General features: G+C 35.8%; 1 protein-coding gene across 1 annotated transcript in view; it reads left to right on the forward strand.

Annotated features, from left to right (window-relative positions):
* The window catches only part of DAW1 (dynein assembly factor with WD repeats 1), a 51,729-nt gene that overhangs the window by 5,988 nt on the left and 20,170 nt on the right, over nt 1-25,571 (forward strand). The window contains exons 2-6 of the mRNA XM_072618075.1: nt 2,379-2,451; nt 11,350-11,494; nt 15,363-15,421; nt 16,782-16,904; nt 19,009-19,108. Coding sequence (XP_072474176.1) covers nt 2,379-2,451; nt 11,350-11,494; nt 15,363-15,421; nt 16,782-16,904; nt 19,009-19,108 — 500 coding nt within the window. The remainder of the gene's footprint in view (nt 1-2,378; nt 2,452-11,349; nt 11,495-15,362; nt 15,422-16,781; nt 16,905-19,008; nt 19,109-25,571) is intronic.

Consider the following 25,571-nt stretch of genomic DNA (forward strand, 5'->3'; position numbering starts at 1 on the left):
AATTAGTGAATAAATAATGCATATGGCGATGGGAAATGCTCCAAGAGGGTACTTTATGGTAAAAGAGAATTAATTTGGGATAAAGAATTTGTTGCTGATAGTAGAGGTAGCTACATGGTGCAATGAACAGAGTGTATGTAGAGGATGAAATTAGGAAGAATTAATTTCAAATCTAGCCTCCGACACTTACTATGACCTCAGACAAGTCTCACAAACTTACTGCTGATGTTACCCTTGGAAAGTCACTTCTGCCTGTCTCATTTTCCTCATCTGTAAAATGGGAATAATAATAGCACCTATGTCCCAGGTTGTTGTGATAGTGAAATGAGATAACATTTGTAAAACACTACCCATCCATGACATCATATTTAAAATAATATGTATTTTTCATCCATTTTCTTTTACTATTTTAGCTAGGCCAATATTTTTCAAACTACTGTGAGTTTGACTGAGGAGACTTTGTAATATTCTGAGGTTTTATGTCATCATTGTGAATTGGAATTCCTTATTTTGTTTGGATCACAAAAGGACATCTACTTGACACTGATTTTCACCTTTAGTGATATTTTCAAAGTATAAAAAAGTAAAATGTGTCCCAATTAGTGTCCATCACTATGGGTTAAATATTCAAAGTTCCTTCAGATGTTTGGTTTCCAGTGCCTTCACCCTCCAGTCACCTTCTTCTAGGTGTGTTTCTGTGAGTGTCTCTTTGAAAGTATGTCAGTGCTCAAATTCCCAAGTGGATCTGTGATCTCATTCATTGGGCATTTTCTCCAGTGACAGAGATCATAGCTTTTCTATGCCCACATTCCTATGTGTGACTCTTCACCGTGTCTGCTTTTGAGTTTGCCATGGCAGGATTCACTCCCTGTGCCGAGGGCCCTTTTCAGGTCCTCCTGACATCCTCGGAAAGATACCAGTGTAGCTATTTATTGATTATCTCTCATGGTCAGCATGTGACCAGCCCATATTCAATCCTATATGTCTTAAGCAGAGTGTTCGGCACATCATAAGTGCTTGTTGACTGACTGACTGGCATCCTTTATACTACTTCTCCTTTGTTGAAGTTGTTTTGTGGTGCATTGCTGTTGGCTCACACTTACCGTTCTCATATTCATTGTCTTTTGGGTGTTACTCAACTTCAGTTATTTGGAGAGTGACTGATCTATATTGCAGCTATACAATATCCCCATAAGAATATTGACGATAAAAAGTTTAGCCTTTGTGCCAAGGAGGAGCTTGGGGCCATTAAAAGAATGTAACAGTTTTGTAAAGATAATTCATCTTTCTCTTCTGTTCCATTCTGGGTCCAACTCATAATCTATTTACAATATGTGTGTGTGTGTGTGTACGTGTGTGTGTGTGTGTGTGTGTGTGTGTGTGTGTTTATATACTGATAGCTAACTTCTGTAGCTTGTCCAGAAAATTGCATACCAATGTCTGGTCAATAGGCATTCTTTATCCCCTTGGTTTTTCAACTTGGTTTAGATACACCAGGCACCTGAATAATTATGGATCCCACTCTGCAATGTTCTGAGGATGGATGACATCTTTTACTCATAGTGTTTGAAGTCCCTCATTTGTTATATGTAGCACATTGCCCATGCCTATTGTACTGCCCTCACTATCTTCTGTGTGATGCTATTTTAATTCTTTGGAAAACATCATGTTCTATATGTACTTACCATCCATGAACAGCAGGAGAACTTTAGTATTAATATCTGTTTTCGTAGGAAGTTGGAGGTCATAAATGAGTTTTGTAACTTAAATGAAGATGTGATCATTTCAGATTATTCTCAGAAAAAGTTTTTTTTTAAAGAAATGTTACAGTAGGAAGAAGGACTAGTAATTATTGACGTTCTCTTGGTCTTTTTTTTGGGAGGAGGTGACAGGGTAGTAATAAGGCCTAAAATTTTTTCCCACACACATTTTGCATCTTCCTTAAAAACTTATCCGTGGATGCTTTAAAAATGTATCACTTCTGTTATGGCCTTCTGTGTTTACTTGTTGCAGTCAATTTTCCCCATCATGGCCGCATAGAAATGGCTACTTTCACTTTGAAATATGAGTAATTAGTAATGAACATATGTAATAATAATCGTAGTTAGCTTTTGCATAGTGCTTTGAGGTTTACAAAGTACTTTACCCTGTTATTTCATTTTGATCCTCATACATTCCTGTGATGTAGGTGTTGTTATTATCCCCACCTTTCAGATGAGGAAACTGAGGCAGAAAGGGGTTAAGTAATTAGGTTAGGGTCACAACAGCTCACAAGTGTCTGAGGAAGGATTTGAACTCGTTCTTCCTCACTCCAAGTCAAAGAATGTATCTATTGCCATATTAGCAATATTCTTAATTGTGATTATTTATTTTTATAGGTATCATTCTGGAATATGAAAAAGGAGGAGAACTAAAGACCAAATCCATAGACTTACTTGATCTCAGTCCCAAGTAAGTGATCTAATTAATATGATGGCATGTAAGCTCATGTGATATCCCCCCCTCCTTTCCTACCTTGTTGATTAATAGTCAGAGTTTGTGAGATCCATGGGCATACAGAATAAACCTCAAATAAAATACAGATGGGGATATTGTGGTCTCTTTTGATATGGGTTTGGGTGTATTTAGGGAATGATAGGAGAAGGGCCATTCTTTGTCCTTTGATATTTTCATCTCTGTTCAATCTCTTGCTGGTTACAAGAAATAGACTACTATAAAAAACAAAATAAAACAAAAACCTTAAAACAAAACTGACTTTTCTGCATGACTTTCCAGACAAAAGGTCAAAAGAGCACTCTTCTGGGATCTAAGAGACCGGGCGTTGCTCCTTTAGCTGTATGGCCTTGACCAAGTTACAACCTCTTTGGATTTCATTTTCATCAGTATACAATAATGGGCTTATACCAGCTGATCTTTAGAGTCTCTTCAAAGTGAACAATCTGTGCAAACAGGACTTTCAGGCTCATTAATACTATCACAAGGAGACATAAGTTGGGTCCATAGATCTTACTGTGCTTCCTAAGAAAAATGATGAATCCCATGTAACTCAGAGTAACCATATTACTGGGAGGTAAGCTTGCCTAAGGTGTGATCTCTAGGAAAAATCTGGCATAAAATGGAGATTTAATGTTCCAATGATCAATGAAACTTAGATGAAAGACACTGTGAATTTAAATATGAATGTTCGCACCTTCATATTACACATTACAGACATGAGAATATGAGGAGTTTATAGTCACATACCCATATAGTAAGAAGAGAACACGAGAAGGAGTAGGATCTATCAATGAAATGCCTCCTCATCCACATTTCCTTTAAGCCTTGTAGAGTAACAATAGCACCCCTCACCCCTGTCCCCAGTCCCTGGGGGCTGCTATTTCACAAGAGCTTTGTAGGTACTAGCTCTGCATCTGAGGAGGGTCTGAGGCCACTTCCGAGAACCACAAGTAGCATGGGAAAGGCCATTTTTTAATGACACTGATCTTTCTGTGTTCAGTGCTGGGGTAAGGGAGAGACTGACAAACCTCTTTGTTAGTAGCACCTACTATCTTCTTAGAACTGTCCAAAGAGGATTTAAACATGGCTGGTGAATTAGGAAATCATTATAATTATGCTGAAGACTTTTTCTCTGGCCATGTCTCCTTTTGGGGCTGTGCTCTGAGTATACATGGAGTATGTGTACCTCATAGATGGATATCATCTTCGTAGCACCTCTTTCTCATCTCAAACCAAATCATCATACAATTGAGGTGCCATCTGCAGTGAATTGAATTGAGTTATTCTCAGTGCTTGACTCAGTTCAGGGAAAGGCATTCACTTACTATAATGAGTGAATTATTCTCTCATTCACTCACTACGAGAATATCTTGCAAGGCTTCTCCCTTTTTCTGGAATCCACCAGAGCACAAAGGGTTTACTAGAAACTCCTACTCAGCACCAGCATACCACTGGTTGACTGGCAGAACTTAAAGGGAAAATTGAAGGATGAGTAGACAGAATAAAGTCTGAATTGTGCTTGATTGTTTTTCTGCTAAGAGGTCATATTTTAATTAGCATTGACTTAGTGATAAGGTCCAAGTTTTAGTCTTGCTAAGGAATAGTGGGGATTCCTAACTGGGCAGGTAGCAGAAAGAAGGTTAGGAAAAAACCCTCTAAGGATAGATAAGTAGGCCTTTAATAATAACATAATTAATAACTCATTAACATTTTTCTTAGCTTCTGTTATGGCATACTCATTGGCCACATGTTTATACTTTAGTCTATCTCTCTTCCTACTGATGGGGATCCTCCCTCTACCAGCACATACTGCAGCCCACACATGCCTTACCATCTTGTGCTATTTGTGTATCTTTTTAAAAAAATCATCCACAGAGGATCTACCCAAAGGACAGGAGGCTTCCTTTGCATCTCTTGGTCATTGTGTTATAGTCAGAATTAATTCTGTTTTCTTGCAGGTCCCTTGCAGTAGTTCTCAGATCTGTTGCTCTGACCCTTCACTTATTTTTCAATAGGTATTCCCCTAGTCTAGACATTTATGCAGGTTGTTTCATCATCCAACATACTTTTCTAAATGCTATAGGGGATATAAAGAAAAATTCTATCCTGTCCACATGTGTTTTTTTTTGTTGTTTTTTTATGGCTTAGAGTCCTTAGCTTTAAGGCTCAGCTCAAGTGCTAAATCCTACAGGAGGTCTTTCAGGATCTTCCTCACAGTTAGTACTATCCCTGAAATGTCTTTGGGTTATCTTTGTATGTAAATTTTACCTATTTTTTAAATATTCATTTTGTCTTCAGTCTCGCACACAAATCTAGAATGTCCTAGAGAGGAGAGAGAACTTTGTTTGGTGCCTTGCAAAGTTGCCAATTAATAAATGCCTGTTGGATTTAATTATATCCTAGAGCCATTAAAGATACACTGGAGGGTTCTGAGTAGAGAAGAGACATGGCCAGATGTGTTGTTACAGGACTCAAGCAATCAATAATAGAGCGTTTTATTGAGCACCAGGAATGCACTGTGCTAAATGTTAGTATTATATAAATATAAAGAATGAAACAATTCCTACTCATAGGAAGCTTACATTATTTTGGTAGCTATGTGTAAATCCAAGCAAAGTGAGATTTTTTTTGTTCTTTGCTTTTTGGAATTCAGTTTCTTAGACTCAGGCTAAATCGTCAGCATCTAAGGGATTGATCTCTTTTGAACCCTGATGGTTGACAGCTGTATTGAGTCACATAGGTTTCATGCCTAACAACTCTGAGTCAATCAGGGGAGTCTTTGTTATGTATACTGGGAAGTTGGCATTTTGCTTTGGGGGTTTTGCTTATGAGAAGGACTTTTTGATTCCCTGGATGGGACTCTGAGTAGCAGTTTGTTGCGTTCCCCCATTTACCTATTCAGATGTTGTTGGTGCTCCTCTATCTGGTGGTGTATGTAGGTGGTTGTATTACTCTATCAGAAATTGAAACCCTGTCTGTTGATCTTTGTGCTAATTTCTCTGCTTGTGTTTTCTCTGTATTTTTTCCATGATCAGGGTATTAACTTTTGCCCTGAACTAATCTATGACTTATGTATGTTTAATTAAAGAAGGATTGTTAACCCCTCTGAAGCTGTTTTTCCTTTATAAAGCATATCAAAGAACCTGTGTTGGAGGTCATCCTGGGTGTGCTAAGGTGCTTGCTTATTATATACCATATGAAGAGTTGGTAGCATGGGCTAAGACTTGCAGGGTCTTGATGGAGGTCTGATGTAAGGGGTCAGCAACATGAATAGAGAGAATGGGAAGGATGTGAGAAGTGTTGTCAAGGTTAAATCACCAGGATTTAGGAATTCATTAGACGTGTGCAGGGAGAAAGGTCTGAGATTTTTAGCCTGACTGATCTATAGAATGGTGGTACCATCAAGTGGAAATAGGGAAGCTGGAAGGAGGGCCAGGTTAAGGAGACACTATGGAGTTTGAAATTTCCATAGGCTTTTCTAGGTAGAAGTGTCCACCATGTTGTAGAAAGTTCAGCACTAGAGTTCAGAAGAGAACTGAGGACTAGCTATGCAGATTGGGAAGCAATTGTAGAGAGGTTTGGATTAAACCCACAAAAGTAAATGAAATCCCTAAGAGAAAGGGTATTTAAAGGGAAGGCCTAGGAGAGCATACTGGGGATAGTCACACTCAGGTAGTAGAAGAAAGGCAAGAAACCATCAAAGATTTGAGAAGTGGTTGGACAAGAAGGAGAACCAAGAGTGAACAGGAGGTGAGCCTGGTTGGGTGGTGTGGGGGAAGTGGGTCAATAGCAAGCAGTGTTACAAAAATATCCAAAAGGAAGACTTTTAAAAAAGTTATTCAATTAGCAAGAAAAAGAAGTCACTAATAATTTTTTTTTTCTTTTGCAAGGCAATTGGGGTTAAGAAATTTACCCAGGGCCACATAGCTCATCAGTGTCAGAGGCTAGATTAACCTCAGGTCCTCCTGATTCCAGGGTTGGTTCTCTATCAGATGCCCCAGCTAATCATTTGTGAAGGAACAACTTCAGTAGAGTGGTGGGGACTAAAGGAAGAAGGGAAACATGCATTTGTGAAGCACTTACTGTGAGCTCCACACTGTTCTCAGTGCTAGGGATATGACATGAGGAAAGGAAAGTCCACCCCATCAAGGAGTTTACATTCTAATAGTGAAGATAACACACAAGGAATCAGAAACAACAAGAGAGCTTGAGAGATGAAGGTACAGCCTCAAGGACAGTGGTAAGTGCAGGTATTCCTTCCACATTTCAGGGGTCTGGGGAGCAGCAACCCCAACATCTGAAAAATCTGAATAAAACTTTTTGGTCCTCCCTTCATACCAGAGAAGTCTGAATTTTTTCTTTTTTTTTTAGGGGGTGTTTACAGTACCTTATTGTAAAATTTGGGTTAAGTATGTGTCTTCTGCTGGCCTTCACATGGCATCTATGGCTTCCACAAAACTCCCTCCAAGTTCCCATTTAATTTCTTATGCTGTCTCACAGTATATTGAAACTGGGATGGGAAAAGGCATGCTATGGAGGGATAACTGTATAGGAAATCAGAAACAGGATCATGAAGGCTAGGTTGGGCCCCTACCCAAAATGGAGGCCATAGGAGGAGCTCACTGATCTCCCATCTGTTTGCTGAGGGACACTCCTGGTTGAACAAGTCACAGGAGGGTTGAATGTTCCAGGGTAAGGAGGGAGTCCTGTGCATTGAGGGAAGTTTTTTGAAGTCTAGAAGGCAGCACTTTGGTGGTGAGGGAAATCTGGATTTCAAGGAGCTAAGCCATGAATGGATAGTGAGGAAACTGAAGCAACTAGTACAGACCAGTATTTGTAAGAGTTTCTCAGGGAAATGGGAAATGATGTAGAATGACAGCTTTAAGAGATGGCAGTGAAAAGGAAAAAAAAAATTTTTAATGGGAGACCTGAACAGTTTGTAAATTGGTAGCCAGATGGGAAGGAACCAGTTATAGTAAGCCCCTGAAGGAAGCAAGAGAAGATAGGTGTAAGGAGGGGTGCAAGTGAAAGGCTAGCCTTAGATAAAAAGGGCTATGTCAACCCCTGAAACTGGAATGAAGGAGAGAATGGTCTTAATCTCAGTGAAGTATGTGACAAGGTCATTTGTGATGAGAGAGGGAGCTGAGGGTGGATTTGGGAGCTTGAGGAGAGAAGAGCAGGTTTAACACAGTTGATATCTGAAGGATAGGAAATCGATCAGAGGTCTGTTTACCTGTTTTCATTCCCACAATCTGAATGATTCTAACATCCCTATCACAGCTTGTCCCTCATGCAGTTCAATTGGGGGATCAAAATCCACCCTTTGCAGAAGGTCTCAAAGTTTATAATAGTGAAGGAAAGAAATTTGGGTTTTGTTAGACTCTGTATTTTAATGTTTAACTACCCTAGACACTATAAAAGCAGATTTCAAAAAATATATAATGAAAGGTTGGATATGTCTGTGGCCTGAATCCATAAAGAATATAATTTAAAAACAAGAGAGATTCTACAGAATGTAATTCTGACCATACAAATTGCAAATAATCTTAAAGAGGATAATAAGGGGAAGAAAGCTAAGGAAAATAATTGATAATAAAATAATAGATAATTCTCTACTGAGCTCAGATTTAAAGCACATACACATACACACACAAACATACAAGATGAAGGAAGCACAAATAACTTGGAACAAATCCATGTTACAAAGACTAATAGCATAAAGGCAAAAGACCGTAATGAGATAAGATTTTAGGAAAACGTAGAAGATTACAAAAAATAAGGTATCTTGAGTCTGAGTTTCAAACAAACAAACTAAGTCAGAGATAGACCACTGTTTGAGGAAGATGAAAAACCTTAGCAGATAACAGAGAGAAAACAGAACTACTAATTCCTATTATGTTTGCATCATTTCTGTGAATGAGAAGAATGATCATGATATTCGACATTAGTTCTCAGCAAAATTCAGAATTAGATTAAAGAAATGATTTTTAATGATTAGAGGGAAAAAGAGCTAATCCCTAGGAATCAGGGACACTGAGAATGTCATGCCCCTATAATCTATATTAAATTGCTTGCCTTCTCAATGGTAGGGAGGGAGAAACTTTGGAATTCAAAAAATTTTTTAAAAATGAATGTTAAAATTGTTTTTACCTGTAATTGAGGTGTGTCATGCCAAACAAACCATTTGTTCTTTATTTTTTGGGGGGGAAAAGGTAGCAAAAAATGTTGAAGACATAGAACATCTTGATTTCAGTAAAAAAAAGTGGCATATCACTTTGTATGTAATGAATGATCAAATTACATGATAATGAGTTGGAAAACTGTATCTAAAGCATTTTGATTAACTAACAGCCTCTCTCCAGGCTGGATAGTGCTCCTTGGCCTTGTCATATTCAACTTTGTCATTGGGATTGGGATTGGGGGAAGGATAGGGAATAGCATTTACATAGCATCTACTATGTGCCAGATACTGTACTAAGTGCTTTACAAAAACATCTCATTTGATCCTCACAAGAAACCGGCAAGCTAGGTACTGTTACTATGACTATTGTACTGTAAAGGAAACTGAGGCAGACAGGTTAAGTGACTTGCTCATGGTCATACTGCTAGTGTCTGAGTCCTAATTTGAATTCAGATGTTCCTGATTCAAGGTACAGTGTTTTATCTACTGCAGTAGTTAACTGCCTCCAAGAAAGAAGGTGATGTCCTAGAAAGCATATTTGTCAATTTGTAGATGATCCCAAAGATAGAGGATGGGAAGGGATACATATATATATATAATATATTATATATATTTTATTATTATGTATATTATTATATATAATACATATAATATAATATATTATAATATATATATATTAAAGTAAATGAGAGAATCAGGACTCAAAATCATTTTGGGAAGTGAGAAGACTGGCCAAAATTGATGAGATGAGATTTAAATTTAGGCTAAGGAGATCAGTTACATATCTGTGGAACAGATGAGACCTGGGTAATAACAATTCATGTGAAAAAGACTTGGGACCCTTTATTGTCCACAAGCTGAATATTAGCCAGAAATATGGCGGGAAAAGCCAATGTAGTCTTGGTCAATTGTAATATAAGTATAGTATTCAGCAATGAGTTTAATTATGGTATATATATGTGTAGTATATGTTTTATACATACATGTATGTATATATGTATGGGTATGTATATATATATTTTTATATATGCATATTCAGAAATGAGATGATTGAAGTTGGAAGGTACCTTTAGAAGTCATCTTGTTCAATCGTTTTATGAAGGTTGGTTTGTTATTTTTGGCAAAGATACTGGAGTGGTTTGCCATTTCCCTTTTCAGCTCATTTTACAGATGAGGACACTGAGACAAACAAGATTAAGTGACTTGCCCAGGGCCACCCAGCTACTAAGTGTCTGAGGCAGATATGAATGTAAGAAGATGAGTATTGCTGACTCCAAGCCTCACACTGTATCCATTGCACCATCTAGCTACCCTTTAGAAGGCATCTGGTCTATCCTTATCCTCACCCCCAGAATTTTAAGGCCTAGAAGGAGGTAGTGACCTAAAGTAAGGTAGAAGAAGAGGAACTACCAGTCAGGTTTCCTTAGACTCAGCCCAGTGGTCTTCACTTCAACCTTAAATATTAAGAGAGAGGAAACAAATCCTAGTGTGTACCCTGGGCAGGTCAGACCAGTATAAGATATTGTGTCCAATTCATTGAGAAGGATAAACCAGAAAATATCCAGAAGAAGGTGACTAGATTTCTGAGGTGTCTGGAAGTCATCTGAAATTGAGCAAAATTTGAGGGAGCTAGGAGTGTTTGACTTGGAGAATATGAAACTTTTGGAAAAAATAATAACTGATTTCAAATACTTGAAAAACAACTTCTAGAAGAGAGAAGCAGACTTCCTCTTTGTTGTTCCCATGGTCTCCTCTATAGCAATAGCAGTTGTAAGTGGCAGTGCTAAGAATTCAGTTGATGTGTGTTAATGTTGAATACTGGATTTAGACCCAGAAGACCTGAATTTGGATCCTGACTTTCCTATTTAGTAGCTGTGTGACCTGGACGACTCATTTAAATTTTCTGTGCCTCAGTTTCCTTATCTGTAAATTGGTGGGGTTAGGTTGGGCTAGCTCACTTCTTAGATGCTTCTCATTTCTAGATCCCATGATTCTGCATTGAATAGATAAGGACGGGAGGAAATTTCCTTTACCAAATGCAGGTCAGCAGCTTTTCTTCAGCTTTTATATAACTTTATAGAGTTGGCTAGAGTCCCAAGGTCACTTGGTTGCCGTTGCTCAGCCAGGATGTGTCAGATGTGGGATGTGGTCCTGGCATCGTCCTGGTTTTGAGGTCAGTTCTTTCTCTGCCATGCTGTGCTGAATCTATATGATTGTATAGTATCTTAATATTAGGCAATTTGTAGGTGAATCTTGGACTAGACTGGTTCAGGTAGATAGCATGGGCTATTGTTGTTTGCAAGGATGTAACAAGATTGACGATTTGGCTTATGTGAGTATGGATAAATAAAAAGTTCTGTTTACTGAAAGGTAATTCAAAATGCTTGCCATCAACTGGAATGATTGAAAATTAGATCATACCATACCAATGCATTTTGCAATGCCATCACTTCATCTTACTTGTACTATTAACATGACAGAGATAATTATAGGAAGAATAATATGATTTGTTACTGAAAGAGTTGTTTTAGGATCTTTGCTTTCCAAGATGATTATATATTTCTCATTTTATCAAAATTTTGCTTCATAAAATAATTTAGTTTTGTATTTACTTAATGAATGTGCAGTGTTGTTTTTATATGGAATAATGACTGTTTTCTTATTTATTACAGTACAGATGTAAGTGCCTTAGTAGAAGAAATCCGGAAAGCAGAGCCTCTTATCACAGCTTCACGAACAGATCAAGTCAAACACCTAATACTAAAATTACAAGATAAACTTGGACAGCAGGGTGACCACAAGTTCTATCTTTTTAAGGTAATAAATATTTGAAAAATGCTTTTAATATCTTTGATCATGTTTTGACTGTGGATGTATTATTTGTTTAGTTTTTAGTCGAACTATGTTTTGATGAACAAAACAAAGATGAATTTCATCTTCACTTTATATTTGTTAATGTTATTCCACCTTTTTCTACCCTTTATCAAAATCTGATAAAGAGCTCTTCAGAGTGTAGCAATTTTTTATCAGCCCTGTACCCATGGCAGTTTGAATTGAATTTTGGAAATTGTGTATCATATTAGATTTTAGCCAACTTATTCCATAGATAACAATAATATTATGACTTAAAATATTTAGTTTTCTTTTTAAAATGATGTGAATGAATGAATGATTCCAATTGATAGTGCTTACAATCTGTGTATTCAGATGTGACTGTCAAAATCTGTGTATCTCATTCGCTTTGAGTATCTTTGAAGTCTGTTCCTTGAGCAACTACTTTTCAAAAAGCTTGCTGTTTATTGTTTGCTGTTAGGTTAAAGGTAGATCAGAAATATTTATCTAACAAGAGCAATTCTTTTTCTTATATCTATAACCATCTATATATATACCTATACTGCTTGAGACTGTGTACCAATGAACTATTAATTTTTTCTTTTAAAATATTTGTTATAAAGTGAACATCAGACATCAGTGCAGTCAAATTTGTTCTAAGACACTTAATATTTAAATAATATCATTTCAATATATCCAATGTCATAATAGTTATTTCAGATCTCCCTTGAAGTCATTTCCAGGTTTCCTTGTCTATTTATTCCCATTTCTGTTTTCTATATTCATCTCTCCTTCCACAATGTGCTTCTCTTTTGTCCCGTGCACCCTAGACCTGCCTGGTCATCCTGCTGTTAACAAGCATTCTAATGATTCAGTTCAATCGACAAGCCCTTAATGAGTGCTGACTAGGTGCTAAGCAAATAATAACAATATTCCCAGTAATTGAACATGATTACCATGCAGCAGCCGTTTTGTATTCTCTAGGGCTTGCACATAGTCTGGATCAGGATACTGAAAGAGCTGACATTTAAAAAAATTATTGTCACAGCAAGAATAAAAAAAAATGCTTTTAACTTTTCCATGAATATATATTTCCTCTTCTATTGCTTTAAATATTAAATTTTGTTGTAATTTCTGTTACTATTATTAATAATATCAATATATTATTATTATAATAGCAGCTCAAATCAAATTACAAACATTTTATTTAAAAAACCCATTGAGGTAGGTGGTATGAGTATTATTATCCTCATTTAAATATGAAGAAGCTAAAGTTGTAATGCAGTTGTTCAGACATACAGATTGAACATTCTAGAAAGCTTAGAGTACAAAGTATGAATATGCAGTTGTCTGCAGAGACTCATAAAAATTCAACACATATGTTCACTACCTCAAAATGTTTAGTTTTATTAAAGTTCACTGTGTTCCATGGACACACACCATCGCTCATGTCTTGAAAGTTAAAAACAAATAGCAGTTACTAAAGCGTACATCAAGGTACTTCTGAGAGTCATACACTTAAAGCTACAGGTCTGAAACTCTATCCACTGTACCACCTAGCTACCTCAGAGGTAAGGTAAGGAGGCGGAAACAATAAGAAAGGGAGAAGGGTGACTGAGAAAGGCCTCTGGCAGAAGGAAGGGTCTTGGACAAAGTTAGAGAAGTCAGATGACAGAGGGGAGGGGTGTGTCAGGCAGAGGGAAGAGTCAGGTTTTGCACTTATATTTAGAAGTTAAATGTTTGTAGTATATTGAAATAGATATTCTTAATTCACTAAAATTTCATCTTTTCTACTTCCATACTATCTGTATTATCTCTAGATAGTATTTGCCTATAATGATAAATATGTTTTTAATGAAATTTTAATATGTTCTTTCTTTTGTCTAGCTTTGAAAATGATTAAATTAATATATGCCATTTTATAGTGAATTCTAGTAAAAATAATTATCTATGCTGTATCCCCAAGACTTAAATGTCATTTTTTTCTTCCCCGTCCCCACAAATATTTTCTTCTTTCTCTTTCCCCTTGTCCTCCTTCCTTGTCCTCCTCTTCTTCCATGGGGATTTTTAAACATACAGTATATAAAGATAGGTGGATCTACTATACTATATACACTGGATATGATGGATAATAGAAAGAGCACAATAGATTGAGGACAGGGCCAAGTTTTGCTGCTTACTATCTGTGTGACCTTGGGCTAGTCATTTATTCTCTTTGAGACTCAGTTTCTTTATCTGTAAAATCAGTGATTAGAGCTAAAAAAGTTAGCTCTAATGCAGTGATCCTAAATGCAATGATAATTGCATACAATTATAAGAACATGCAAGTGGCAAGGAGATTTGTGGAGTCTGTGTGGTCTGCTGGAAGGAGCCCTGGATTTTCAATCAGAATCCCTATGACTTGTTGCTCAAATAGGAGCTCTGCTATTTACTCCTTAAGGTAAGTGATTTGACCTAAATTAGGATGTTGCATTGGATTATTCCTAAGAGCCTTCAGACTCCAAATCCTAAAACTACATGAGTCATGTACTCAGAATTTTGTTACTGCCTTGTTTATTTATTGATTTATATAACTTTTTTTTGAAAGGGGGTAGATTTCATTTATTGTAACAATATTGTTTACACACTAAACATGTTCTTTCAGGTACAGCATGCACAAGCAATCTTTTGCTTTTCCAGATGCAGGTAACAATTTAAATCAGCAGAATAAAAATAAATCTAGGAAGGCACGTAACTAAATTAATTTTTCCATTCCTCTTGCTCTGACATGATGTTTCCAGCAGGTGGCAACATTCAACTCCAGATACCAGGTTTAGGACTGTGTGTCTCCGTCCTAGTTCTTAATTAAAGAAATCCTAATAACTGAGATCCTATTAGACGCTGTAGGTGATACATAGATGAATAAAATCCAATCCTTGTTCTCCAGAGGGATTTGTAAGGGGCTTGAGCTTGAAGTTGTTTCCTTATTTTCATTTGTAATACATACATACAGACACATTTAGAAAACAAAATTTAAAATTGATGTTGATTCTTGGATAATGATAACTCTAGTCAGTTTTATTTATAATGATGGAATTTGATGATAGAAATGTAGCCTTGAAGAAAGAATACTAGAGATGGAGTCAGAGGATGTGTCTTAATTCTATTTCTGCTACATAATAACAGAAATAGATACTTACATAAGTTTTGTAAGAGGTTATATGTAGGGGAGTTCATTTCATCCTCCCAAAAAATATTTGAGATTAGGACTATAGGTATTATTATACTTTCTATTTTACTTATGAGGAAACTGAGATTCAGATGTATTAAGGGATTTATTTACTCATGATTGTACAATTGGTAAGGATTCGAGGCAGAATCTGAACCTAGACCCGTCTTGATTTCAAGTCCAATGATTTTTTCCCCTTTATCATTATATCTCTCATTATCTAAAAAGCCTTGCTAGAATTCAGTTTCCTTATCTTTAAAATGGGAGGATACGATCATCTTTAAGGTCACCTTCTGATTCTTGATCTAGTGATATGTATATATTATATATGTATATTTGTAATATGTATATACATACATGCATATGTATGTATGTATAGAATGTAAAGCCAATGTAGTGGCAAAGTTTTGTAGATGGCTCCATCATTTTTTTTGACATTTGACACTCAATTTCACATGAGCTTACTGTGTGTACGTACTTATACCTGGAAAATATATTACCGGACTTAGAAAAATCACAGTATTTCATTTTTTATTTATTCAAGCCTTCATTATTTTATATTTACTAGTCATAATTAAAAGAATGTATTAACTTTGTAGTAGCTTGATTTTGTTATAGAATAAAGTATGTTTTCTTATATTGAAGGTACTCAGAGCACACATACTACCATTGACTAATGTCGCATTTAACAAATCAGGTTCATGGTGAGTTTTTCTTTTTAGTTCTTAATATTTTTGTCATTTATAGTTACAGGATTATCTATTGTTAAGTAAATTCTGTGCTGGTGTATCATGTTAAAATGTGGTTTAGTTTGTTACAGTAAATATCCTTTTTTTAAAAACCTTTTGGCCCTAGTTTTAACGACTTTTTTTTGCAACATATAATTCATACTACTTTTAATGCTGACCTTGGAGTGGGGAACTATAATGACAAACCTTTAAGGTAAGCAGGCTAGATCCCCTCAGCCCTGGCCAGTCAGTTAATAAACATTATTGAGTACCTACTATGTTTAGCACTATGCTAAACACTGAGGATACAAAAGAAGACAAAAGACACGTGCTCTCAAAGAGTTCACAGTCTAATGGGGGCAACCATGCAAATGACTATGTACAAACAAGCTATTTAAAGGATAAATTGGAAATAATTAATAGGGGGAAGTTCCCTGAAATTAAGAGGGATTGGGAAAAGCTTCCTCTAGAAGGTAGGATTTTAGCTGGGACTTGAGAAATCCACAAGGGAAGCCAGGAGGTAGAGATGAGGAGGGAAAACTTTTCTTTGGAAGGATGCTCACATACTAGATCTGAATAAAACATGTACAGAGTATGATTGTCTTGTCTTTCCTTCTCATATGACAGAGAGAATTGGAAGCTATCAATATGTCCCAGAGGGGCATTGAACATATATGTGTGTTCCCTTCCAACTCAAGTGTTCTCCTGACTGAGACCTATCCCTATTTTCCCGATTGTTGGTGCCTCCTGCCTCCTGAAGTATTTGGTACAAACGTTGAATTTATCTGCCTACATTCTGTGTCCCTCAGCAGAATGTGAGCTCCTGGAGAGCAGCGGCTGTTTTGTGTTTTGATTTTTTTTCAAAATGTCCCGGCCCCCCGCCTGGTATCTTGCACATACATAGGACATGTTTGTTTTATTGATCAGTCCCTCCCAGCTTCATTCTTTCCAGACTGAAAGTTCTCATGGATATTTATCTAAAATAATAGCAGAAGGCATAGTCCTTTATGAAGTATCTAAATATTTTAGGAAATAGTGTTTTATTGGTGCTAATCTTTTCCCTCTGAATTGCACCACCACCTCCACCCCCAAGCATAAGTATTATTCTAAGTGATGTTTTCACTGGCAGTGTTATCTTTTGTATTACTAGTGTTTTTCAGATAAGATATGACATTGGAAGTTAGCTTTGGCTCCCTTATGTAGCTAATTAAATCAATTTCATCTAGGAACCAAGGTGAAAAAACACCATTATGATCTACTGATTTTGTAAACAGGAGTTAAATGGGATACTATATTATTTTCACCCTAACCCCCTTGTATTTCCTTTTTTTTAAAGCTTTATTACTGGTAGCTATGATAGAACATGCAAACTCTGGGACACTTCATCTGGGGAGGAACTACACACGCTGGAGGGTCACAGGAATGTGGTATATGCCATAGCATTCAATAATCCTTACGGGTAAATAAAATTTTATTCAGTTATTCATGTATTTGAATTAAAATTGCATTAAGATTTTTGGGACACTGTATAAAGCCAAAGCAAATAACAGACACTCAGACATGGTAAAGGATACAGCTTTGCTCAGCTTCAGAAACAGAGCCAAACTAAATGTCAGTAATACAAAGTAAAGGGAAAAGTCCCTGACCTTGAGTACCTTATGTTCCAATAGGGAGGCCAGAGTGTACTTGTCTCTAAGTCTATACATCATAGACATCAAAAGAATATTTGAGGAGAGAGAAAACTAGATTTGGGGGTATACTGGGGGGAGGTGGCAAGGTATGATACCAACAGATCCGAGAATAGGGCCTGTTAGGCATTCAAAAATGAGACACAGATCCTCCCTCTAGACGATCTTACATAGAGTTGCACTGGGGAAATAAGACAAATGAAAAGTTGAATAAGAATACAACGTAGTGTATGATTAAGGGCCAAAGGAGTGCTAATGGTAAGAAATGGCAAGTTCATGTACAATCACTCTAATTGGTTTTGGTCAGGGAAGGCTCTGTTGATAATGGGAACACTTGAGTTTGGACTTAGATAATAGGCACAGTTGGATAGTTAGTAGTAGGGAAAGCAGTCTAGGAGGATGAAAATATGAACCAGGTTGGAGAAGTAGGAATCAGTAAGCCATGTTTGGGCGACAAGAAATAGACTTATCTAGGCATAATAGAGATTCCTGTCAGGGAACAGGAGGAGACAAGATTGGAAAGATAGAATTGTGGTGAGATTGTGGAAGGCTTTGGATGTTGAGAAATAAGGCTGAAAGTATAGAGTAGCATGATGAAAGTAGCATTCTGATAAGATAAATTAGGTTTGCAGGGTGGAAATTCAAAGGGTAAAAGTCTGAAAATAAGAAAGTCACTTAGGAAAATTTTGTGAATAATCCATATCTGGTAATAAGATAGGGACAGTGGAAATGGTAAAGAATTTTGTTACCTTTGATGTACTTAGAATGGAAATTTTCTACTTCCCTTTTTCTGAAACTTTGTACCTCAGATACTGATATAATGATATTAATTGTGAAATAAGGCCCACCTAAACTTAATTGGTGTGTCAATATTTAATGTGTATTTGAAAAATAATTAAGTTCTTTCAATTAAATTTCAGATAATTTGATTCTGATCTATCTATGTTCAAATTAAAGCAGAGAAAAGCACTTTTCATGATATTATACTAAATTGTAGAAGAAAGTTTTGTTGAAATGATGGTAGATACCTCATAACTTCTGAAATAATTATTATTTCAATTCTAATATTTTTTAAATGTTTGATTGTGTATTCTTTAGATTTCAACACCACATCCATAAACATTCCTTTTAATAGACTCGACTCTTTTTTCTTTGTGCCTGGGAAAACAACCTATTGAGTATGGAGAAGAGAGGAATATACACACACACACACACACACAAATGCACGCACACACATATGAAGCTAATGCACTCTCTCTCAAACTATTCCTTTGACACCTGTGATGTGTAGACTTAGAGATAAATGTACTTTGGCCTTCCTATTGGATAGTAAGCTCCTCAGATGGTATGATAAGTAGAAGAGATAGACATTTAAGAGGAAAGAGTAATTTTGACAGTTTTGTCTCAAGGGGAGAGAATAGTAAATACCTCAAAATTTTGTTCAATCCTCTGATTCTTTAAATTCTCATTCATTTTATTTGAATAAATTATAATTCTTTTAGACATTTAGGGGCAACATATTCTTTTATGTCTGCACTGACTATATTTTACATCTGTCTAGTAACAGCTTTCCAGACAGAATTTTTACCTTTATGTATACACATTTAAAAATCATAGCAGTCATTAAAGAATTTGCAGACTTTTTACATAAACAAATAATAGATTTTTTATTTGAGTGGATCTTTTTTATAAAAGGTATTTAATTTATGTGCCAGATACAAATCTAAGGTACTATTTATAGGTCTATGAATAAGGTACTTTTCCTAGTATTTTATTAGTAGGTCCAGAATTGTACATTGTTTCTCCTTGTCTTTAAATAATTTATAGATACTGAAATTAATTTTTTGCTATTAAATAAAGCTTCCTCAATTTTAGTGACAAAATTGCCACTGGATCCTTCGATAAGACCTGTAAACTGTGGAGTGCAGAAACTGGAAAATGTTATCATACTTTTAGAGGCCATACAGCAGAAATAGTGAGTATACTTAGCATTCCACTGTATTTTTAAACATTGTGATTTTTTTAGATGTTCTCAAGGAAATTAGCATGCTGCTGTGCTCCAAAACATTGGTTAATGATTCTAAGATCCCTTCCAACTCTAATATTATGTTTTCTGCCTTTATGATTTTTTTTATTCTATGCAATACCTTTCATATAAACATTTTGTATGAATGCAAACTGCAGTAACTGATGCTAATACCATTTAAAGCTAGTTCATTTTTAGTTTAACATCCCTTGTTACCTTTCAAAGAGTTCTACAATATATAGTGAATGAGTTTAAGAATGTGCTATTTCTATCATTCTTTTCAGTAGACAGCTGGTTTTCTGAAGGTCAAATTATTAAAATAACTTCTCTAAACTATGTAAAAAGCCTTACAAAAGTGTTCCCTGATGAGCTGAGGATTCCCTTCTTATTTAATTTAGTTTAATTAAATAAACAGTTAAGTGACATAGCAAGGCATCGTACGTAGAGAACGAAACTATACAGTCAGGAAGATCTGAGTTCTAATCCTTCTTCCGAAACTTACTAGCAGTGTGACCCAGGGCAAATCCCGAGACCTTTCTGCCCTTCAGTATCCTCTTCTTTAAGCTGGGGACAAGAATAACCTGTACCTCAAAGGATGGTTCTGATAATCAAAATTTCATAAACTTTAAATGCAATGTAAATGGTACCTATTATTAAACATGTTTTGCTTTGCAGAAGACACTATGGGACAAAGATAAAAGAAACAGTTCCTTCTTTCAATGAGTATTCTTCTGGAAAAGACGTACAAAAATAAATAAACAGAAAGTGAATGCAAAGTACATACAAATTAATTTAAAGAGAAAGAGAGCTCTTAACAGCTGGGCAGCTAGGGAGATCAGGGACGGTCAGGTGTAGGAAGAGGAACCTGGGCTTTGCTTGGAGGGAAGCTAGAATTGTGGAGGCAGAGGTGAGAAAGGAATGTTTGCCAAGTGTGAAGAGCCTTTAGTTCAATGACTTGGAGATGGGTAAGAAGATATCTTTTCTAGGAAACAACGAAGGAGTTGACTAGACAGAGAATACTAGAAAGAAAATGATATGAAATATGCCTAGAGGTCTAGTTGGGAACTGTATTATGAAAGACCCTAAATGCTAGACTGAGGATTTTGTATCTGCTCCTAGTGGCATTAAGGAACTACAAAGGGAATCATACAATTATCTGTGGGTGCTGTGCCAAAAAACCTTGCAAGATATCTTGGGGTTAATGGGCTAGATATTTTTTCTCTTCCCTATTTATTTATTCTATCATTAAAAAAAACCTGAGACTATTAACTCTTTTGCCCCATGTAGTTTCATTTATGATTTCTTGATATACAACCCTGGGAAAAAAACCCAGGCTTTTAGAAAGCCTAATGGGATTAAAATGAAACTATTTAACCATGCTTTAAACCCAAATCACTCTGGCTGTCACTTGATTCACCACCAATTCACCAACAGCCTCACTTGGTCATTTTTTTAATGGTTCAAAGTAGTTATAAGGTAGTAATTGTTTCTGTTCTGGCCAGAAACTCTGAGGATCTTTCCCTCCCAGACGGATTTTTTTTTTTTTGAGTAGGTAAAGGAGTCCATTCTTTGCCTCATTTCTTCCCTAGTCTTAATCACTTAATGGGCATTACCTCAGACAAACTGAGATCTGAGAAAGGCCTAGGTTAAAAAGGCAAGGGTCTTCCACTGCATTTGGGCCAATTCCAGTCTTCCTGATCTCTGTCTTGCCACTGGATCAACATGACTCTGGAGAAAAGAGTGAGGTTGGTGACTTTGCACAGCCCTGCCTCACGTAAATTCAATTCACTTGAAAGTCAAGATATCACCCTCCTGATGTCATTGGTCCTCTTTGAGAATGAAAGAAGCCTGTAAAGGTTTTGTTAATAGAGGAGCGACATGTTCAAGGCTGTGTTTTAAGAGTATGAATTTGGCAGCTCTGAGATGGATATAGTGAGGAGGGAAAACCTGAAAACTGGTAGACAAATTAGGAGGCTATTTCAGTAATCAAAACAAGAGGAAATAAGGGGTGAGCTATGATTAAGCCTATGGCAGTGAAGAGAAAGGAATAGATAGGAGGTGTAAAGGTCAACAGAGATGGGTCTTAAAAGACAGGTAAGAGTCAAGGATGATTTTGAGACTATAGACCTTGGTGGGTACTGGTAGCCTCAAGAGAGATGGGGAAATCTGGAGGAGAAGGAATGGATTTAGAGGGAAACAGAGTGAGTTGTTTCAGACATGTTGAGTTTGAAATGCCAATGGGAAAGCCAGATGATTTCTAGAAGCCAGTTGGCTTAGGGCTGTACACATTTATTAGGATGTCAGCTAATTAGGGATGATTGAAGTATGGGGATAAAAGAAAGGGGAGGCAAAAGGATAAAGATCTAGTAAAGAAAGCTGAGAAGGAACAGATAGTAATTGAGCACTATTATGGAAGCCAAGAGAAGAGAGATTATCGTAGAAGAGGGGATGGTCCACAACGTCAAAAACTGGAGATTAGTAGAATGAGGATTGAGGAAAGCCATGGGTTTAACAATAGAGAGCATCAGTAACTTTAATATCCTTAAAACTGATTTTTTTTATGAATAGGTTTTGCACTGTAAACATCAGTCTCCCTTAAGTTGTCTAAAGAGAGCTCTTGGTCAGCTATGTGTTACTTAGCGGCATAATTGTGACTCTTTTACAAGTTGAATAATCTACTCACCTCTGGTTTCTTTTTTGCAGGAAGGTCCCAAATGCCTCTATTTTGTTGAACGTCCATCTTTTTTCATTGATGATTAGCCTCAGGTTTGCTGGATATGTTACTTTGGGTTGCAGCTTGAGCTCCCTATATGATTCCATTCTCTTAAAATTTCTTGTGAATGCAGAATAATTCTAAGTTATCTGAATTTCCTTTCTTTCATGTTTGAAGGTTTTCCTCCTGACTGCTTGCAAAATTTGTCATTGTTGAAATTTATCCTCAACTGCTACAAGCCTTGGAATTTGAAGCATAATTTCTACTCCTCTTACCCACCCCAATCCTTCACCAAAACAGTCTGTGAATAGCTCTCTACCTGTGCTTTGTGATCTGGAGTCAGATGTTTTGGACCCTTTCCTTCTGTTATTTTCTGTGTTATGATATCCAGATTTTTTGATCGGTCATGGTTTTATATTGTTTCCTTTTGATAAAATTTTCTCAACTCCATCATTTTTGTGTTTCATATCTGTTATTCTTCCAGAGCTTTTGCTTTTTGGAAAGATTCTCTATCCACCATGTATTAAATCTTTCCTGTGCTACTGTTTGTATTTTTAATTTTTTACCAAGAATTCCGCTTTCTTGCTTAAATTCTTCCTTCATTTCTTATTTTAAGAGGTTTTTTTTTTAATTTCTGAGACATTTTATAGTTTCTCACCATTGTTCCACCTTCTTAAGGGAGTCCACAGGACTCGCTTTTCATTCCATTTTTTGGAACTTAATGGTATTTTTCCCTACTTATATGTAAAAGTACTTTTCAACATGTATTAAGATTTTGAGTTTCAAATTTTTCTTCCTCCCTCCGTGCTCTCCCTTCTCCCCAAGAGAGCAAGCAATCCTATATAGGCTATTCATGTAAAACCACGTTAAGCATATTTCCACATTATCTATGTCGTGGAAGAAGAATAAGAACAAAAGGAAAAAAAAACCAGGAGAAAGAAAAAACAAAAGTAAAAATAGGATTCTTCGATCTGCATTCAGATTCCATATTGTATTCTTTGGATGTCAGTAGCATTTTCCATCACAAGTCTTTTGAAATTGTCTTGGATCATTGCATTGCTGAGAAGAACTGTTTGTCATAGGTGATCATCACAGACTGTTGCTGTTACTGTCTACAATGTTCTCCTGGTTCTGCTCACTTCACTCAGCTACAGTTCATGTAAGTCTTTCCAGATTTTTCTGAAATCCTCCTGGTCATCATTTCTTCAAGCACAATATTATTCCATTATGTCATTCTCTAACTGATGGGCATCCCCTTAATTTCCAATTCTTTGCCACCACAAAAAGAGTTGCTATAAATATTTTTGTACATATGACTCCTTTTTTCCTTTTTTAAATGATTTCTTTGGAATACAGACCTATTAGTGGTATTACCGGATCAAAGGGTATGCATATTTGTATAGCCCTTTGGGCATAGTTCCAAATTACTCTCTAGAATGGTGAGATCTGTTCACAACTCCACCAATAAAGCTTGTTCCAATTTTCCCACATCTTCTCCAACATTTATCATTTTCCTTCTGTCATATTAGCCAATCTGATGGGTGTGAGATGGTACCTCAGAATTGTATTACTTTATATTTCTCTCATCAATGATTTATAAAATTTTTTATATGACTATGCATAGCTTTAATTTCTTCATCTGAAAACTACCTGTTCATATCCTTTGACCATTTATCAATTGAGGAATGATTTATATTCTTTTAAATTTGACTCAGCTTCCTATATTTTAGAAATGAGGCCTTTATCAGAAACACTGGCTATAAAAATTGCTTCCCAGCTTTCTACTTCTAATCTTGGTTTCAATTATTTTGTTTGTGCAAAAGCTTTTTAATTTAATAAAAATTATCCATTTTGCTTTTCATAATGTTCCCTATCTCTTGTTTTGTCATAAATTCTTCCCTTCTTCTTACATCTGACAGACAACCTATTCTATGCCCTCCTAATTTGTTTATGGTATTATCCTTTATGTCTAAATCATGTGCCCATTCAGACTTTATCTTGGCATAGGGTGTGAGATATTGGTCTATGCCTAGTTTCTTCCATACTATTTTCTAGTTTTCCCTGGAGTTTTTGTCAAATAGTGAGTTCGTATCCAAGAAATGGGAGTCTTTGAGTTATTCAAATGGTAGATCACTATAATCATTTACTACTATGTTTTTTGTGCCTAATATCGCACTGATCCACCACTCTATTTCTTAGCCAGTTCCAAATAGTTTTGATGACTGCTGCTTTATGATATAATTTTAGATCTGTTCTGGTTGGGTCACCTTCCTTTACATTTTTTTCCATTAATTCCTTTGATATTCTGGACCTTTTATTCTTCTAGATGAATTTTGTTATTATTTTTTTCAAGCTTTATAAAATAATTTTTGGTAGTTTGATAGATATGGCACTGAAAAAGTAAATTAATTTAAGTAGAATCATCATTTTTCTTATATTAGCTCAGGCCACCCATGAGCAATTGATATTTTTCCACTTGTTCAGATCTGAATTTATTTGTGTGAAAAGTGTTTTGTAATTATGTTCATATAATTCCTGGGTTTGTCTTGGTAGGAAGACTCTCAAATATTTTATATTGCCAATGGTTATTTTAGATGAAATTTCTCTATCTTTTGCTGCTGGGTTTTGCTGGTAATATATAGAAATGCTTATAATTTATGTGGATTTATTTCATATACCACAACTTTGCTAAAATCATTAATTGTTTCAAGTAGTTTTTTAGTTGATTCTCTAGGATTCTCTAAGTATACCATTTCATCATCTGCAAAGAATGATAGCTTTGTTTCATCATTGCCTAGTCTAATTCCTTCAATTTCTGATCCTTATATTATCACTTAAGCTAAAATTTTTAGTACAATATTAAGTAATATTAGTGACAATAGGTATCTTTGTTTCACCCTCAATATTTATTGGAAATGCTTCTAGTTTATCGCCATGGCATATAATGCTTACTGATGATTTTAGATAGATGTTGCTTGTCATTTTAAGGAAAACTTCATCTTTTCCTATGCTCTTTAGTGTTTTTAATAGGAATGAATGCTGTGTTTTGTCAAAAGTTGTTTTCTGCATCTACTGAGAAACTCATATGACTTCTCTTAGTTTTCTTCCTGGTCAGTTATCCTGATAGTTTTCCTACTATAAAACCAGCTCTATATTCCTAGTATAAATTCCACCTAGCCATAGTATCTTATCCTCATGATAAATTGCTGTAACATTTTTGGTAATATTTTATTAAAAATTTTTGCATCAATGATCATTAGGGAAACTGGTCTGTCATTTTCTTTCTCTATTTTGGCTCTTCCTGGTTTAGGTATCAGCACCATATATGTGTCATAAAAGGAATTTTGTAGGAGTCCTATCAATTTTTTTTTCCAAATAGATTGTATAGTATTGGGATGAATTGTTCTTTAAATGTTTCATAGGATTCACTTGTAAATCTATCTGGGACTCTTTCTTAGGGCGTCCTTTGATGGCTAGTTCAATTTCCGTTTCTAAAATGGGGTTAAATGTTTTATTTCCTCTTCTGTTAATCTGGGCAATTTATATTTCTGTAAATATCCATTTCACTTAGGCTTTCAGATTTTTTGGCATACAGTTGGGCAAAATAGTTCCTAACTATTGCTCTAATTTCCTCTTCATTAGTGGTGATTTCACTCTTTGCATTTTTGAGACTGGTAATTTTGTTTTCTTTCTTTTTAA

The sequence above is a fragment of the Notamacropus eugenii genome, chromosome 6 (genome assembly GCF_028372415.1).
Source record: "Notamacropus eugenii isolate mMacEug1 chromosome 6, mMacEug1.pri_v2, whole genome shotgun sequence".
Lineage (NCBI taxonomy): Eukaryota > Metazoa > Chordata > Mammalia > Diprotodontia > Macropodidae > Notamacropus > Notamacropus eugenii.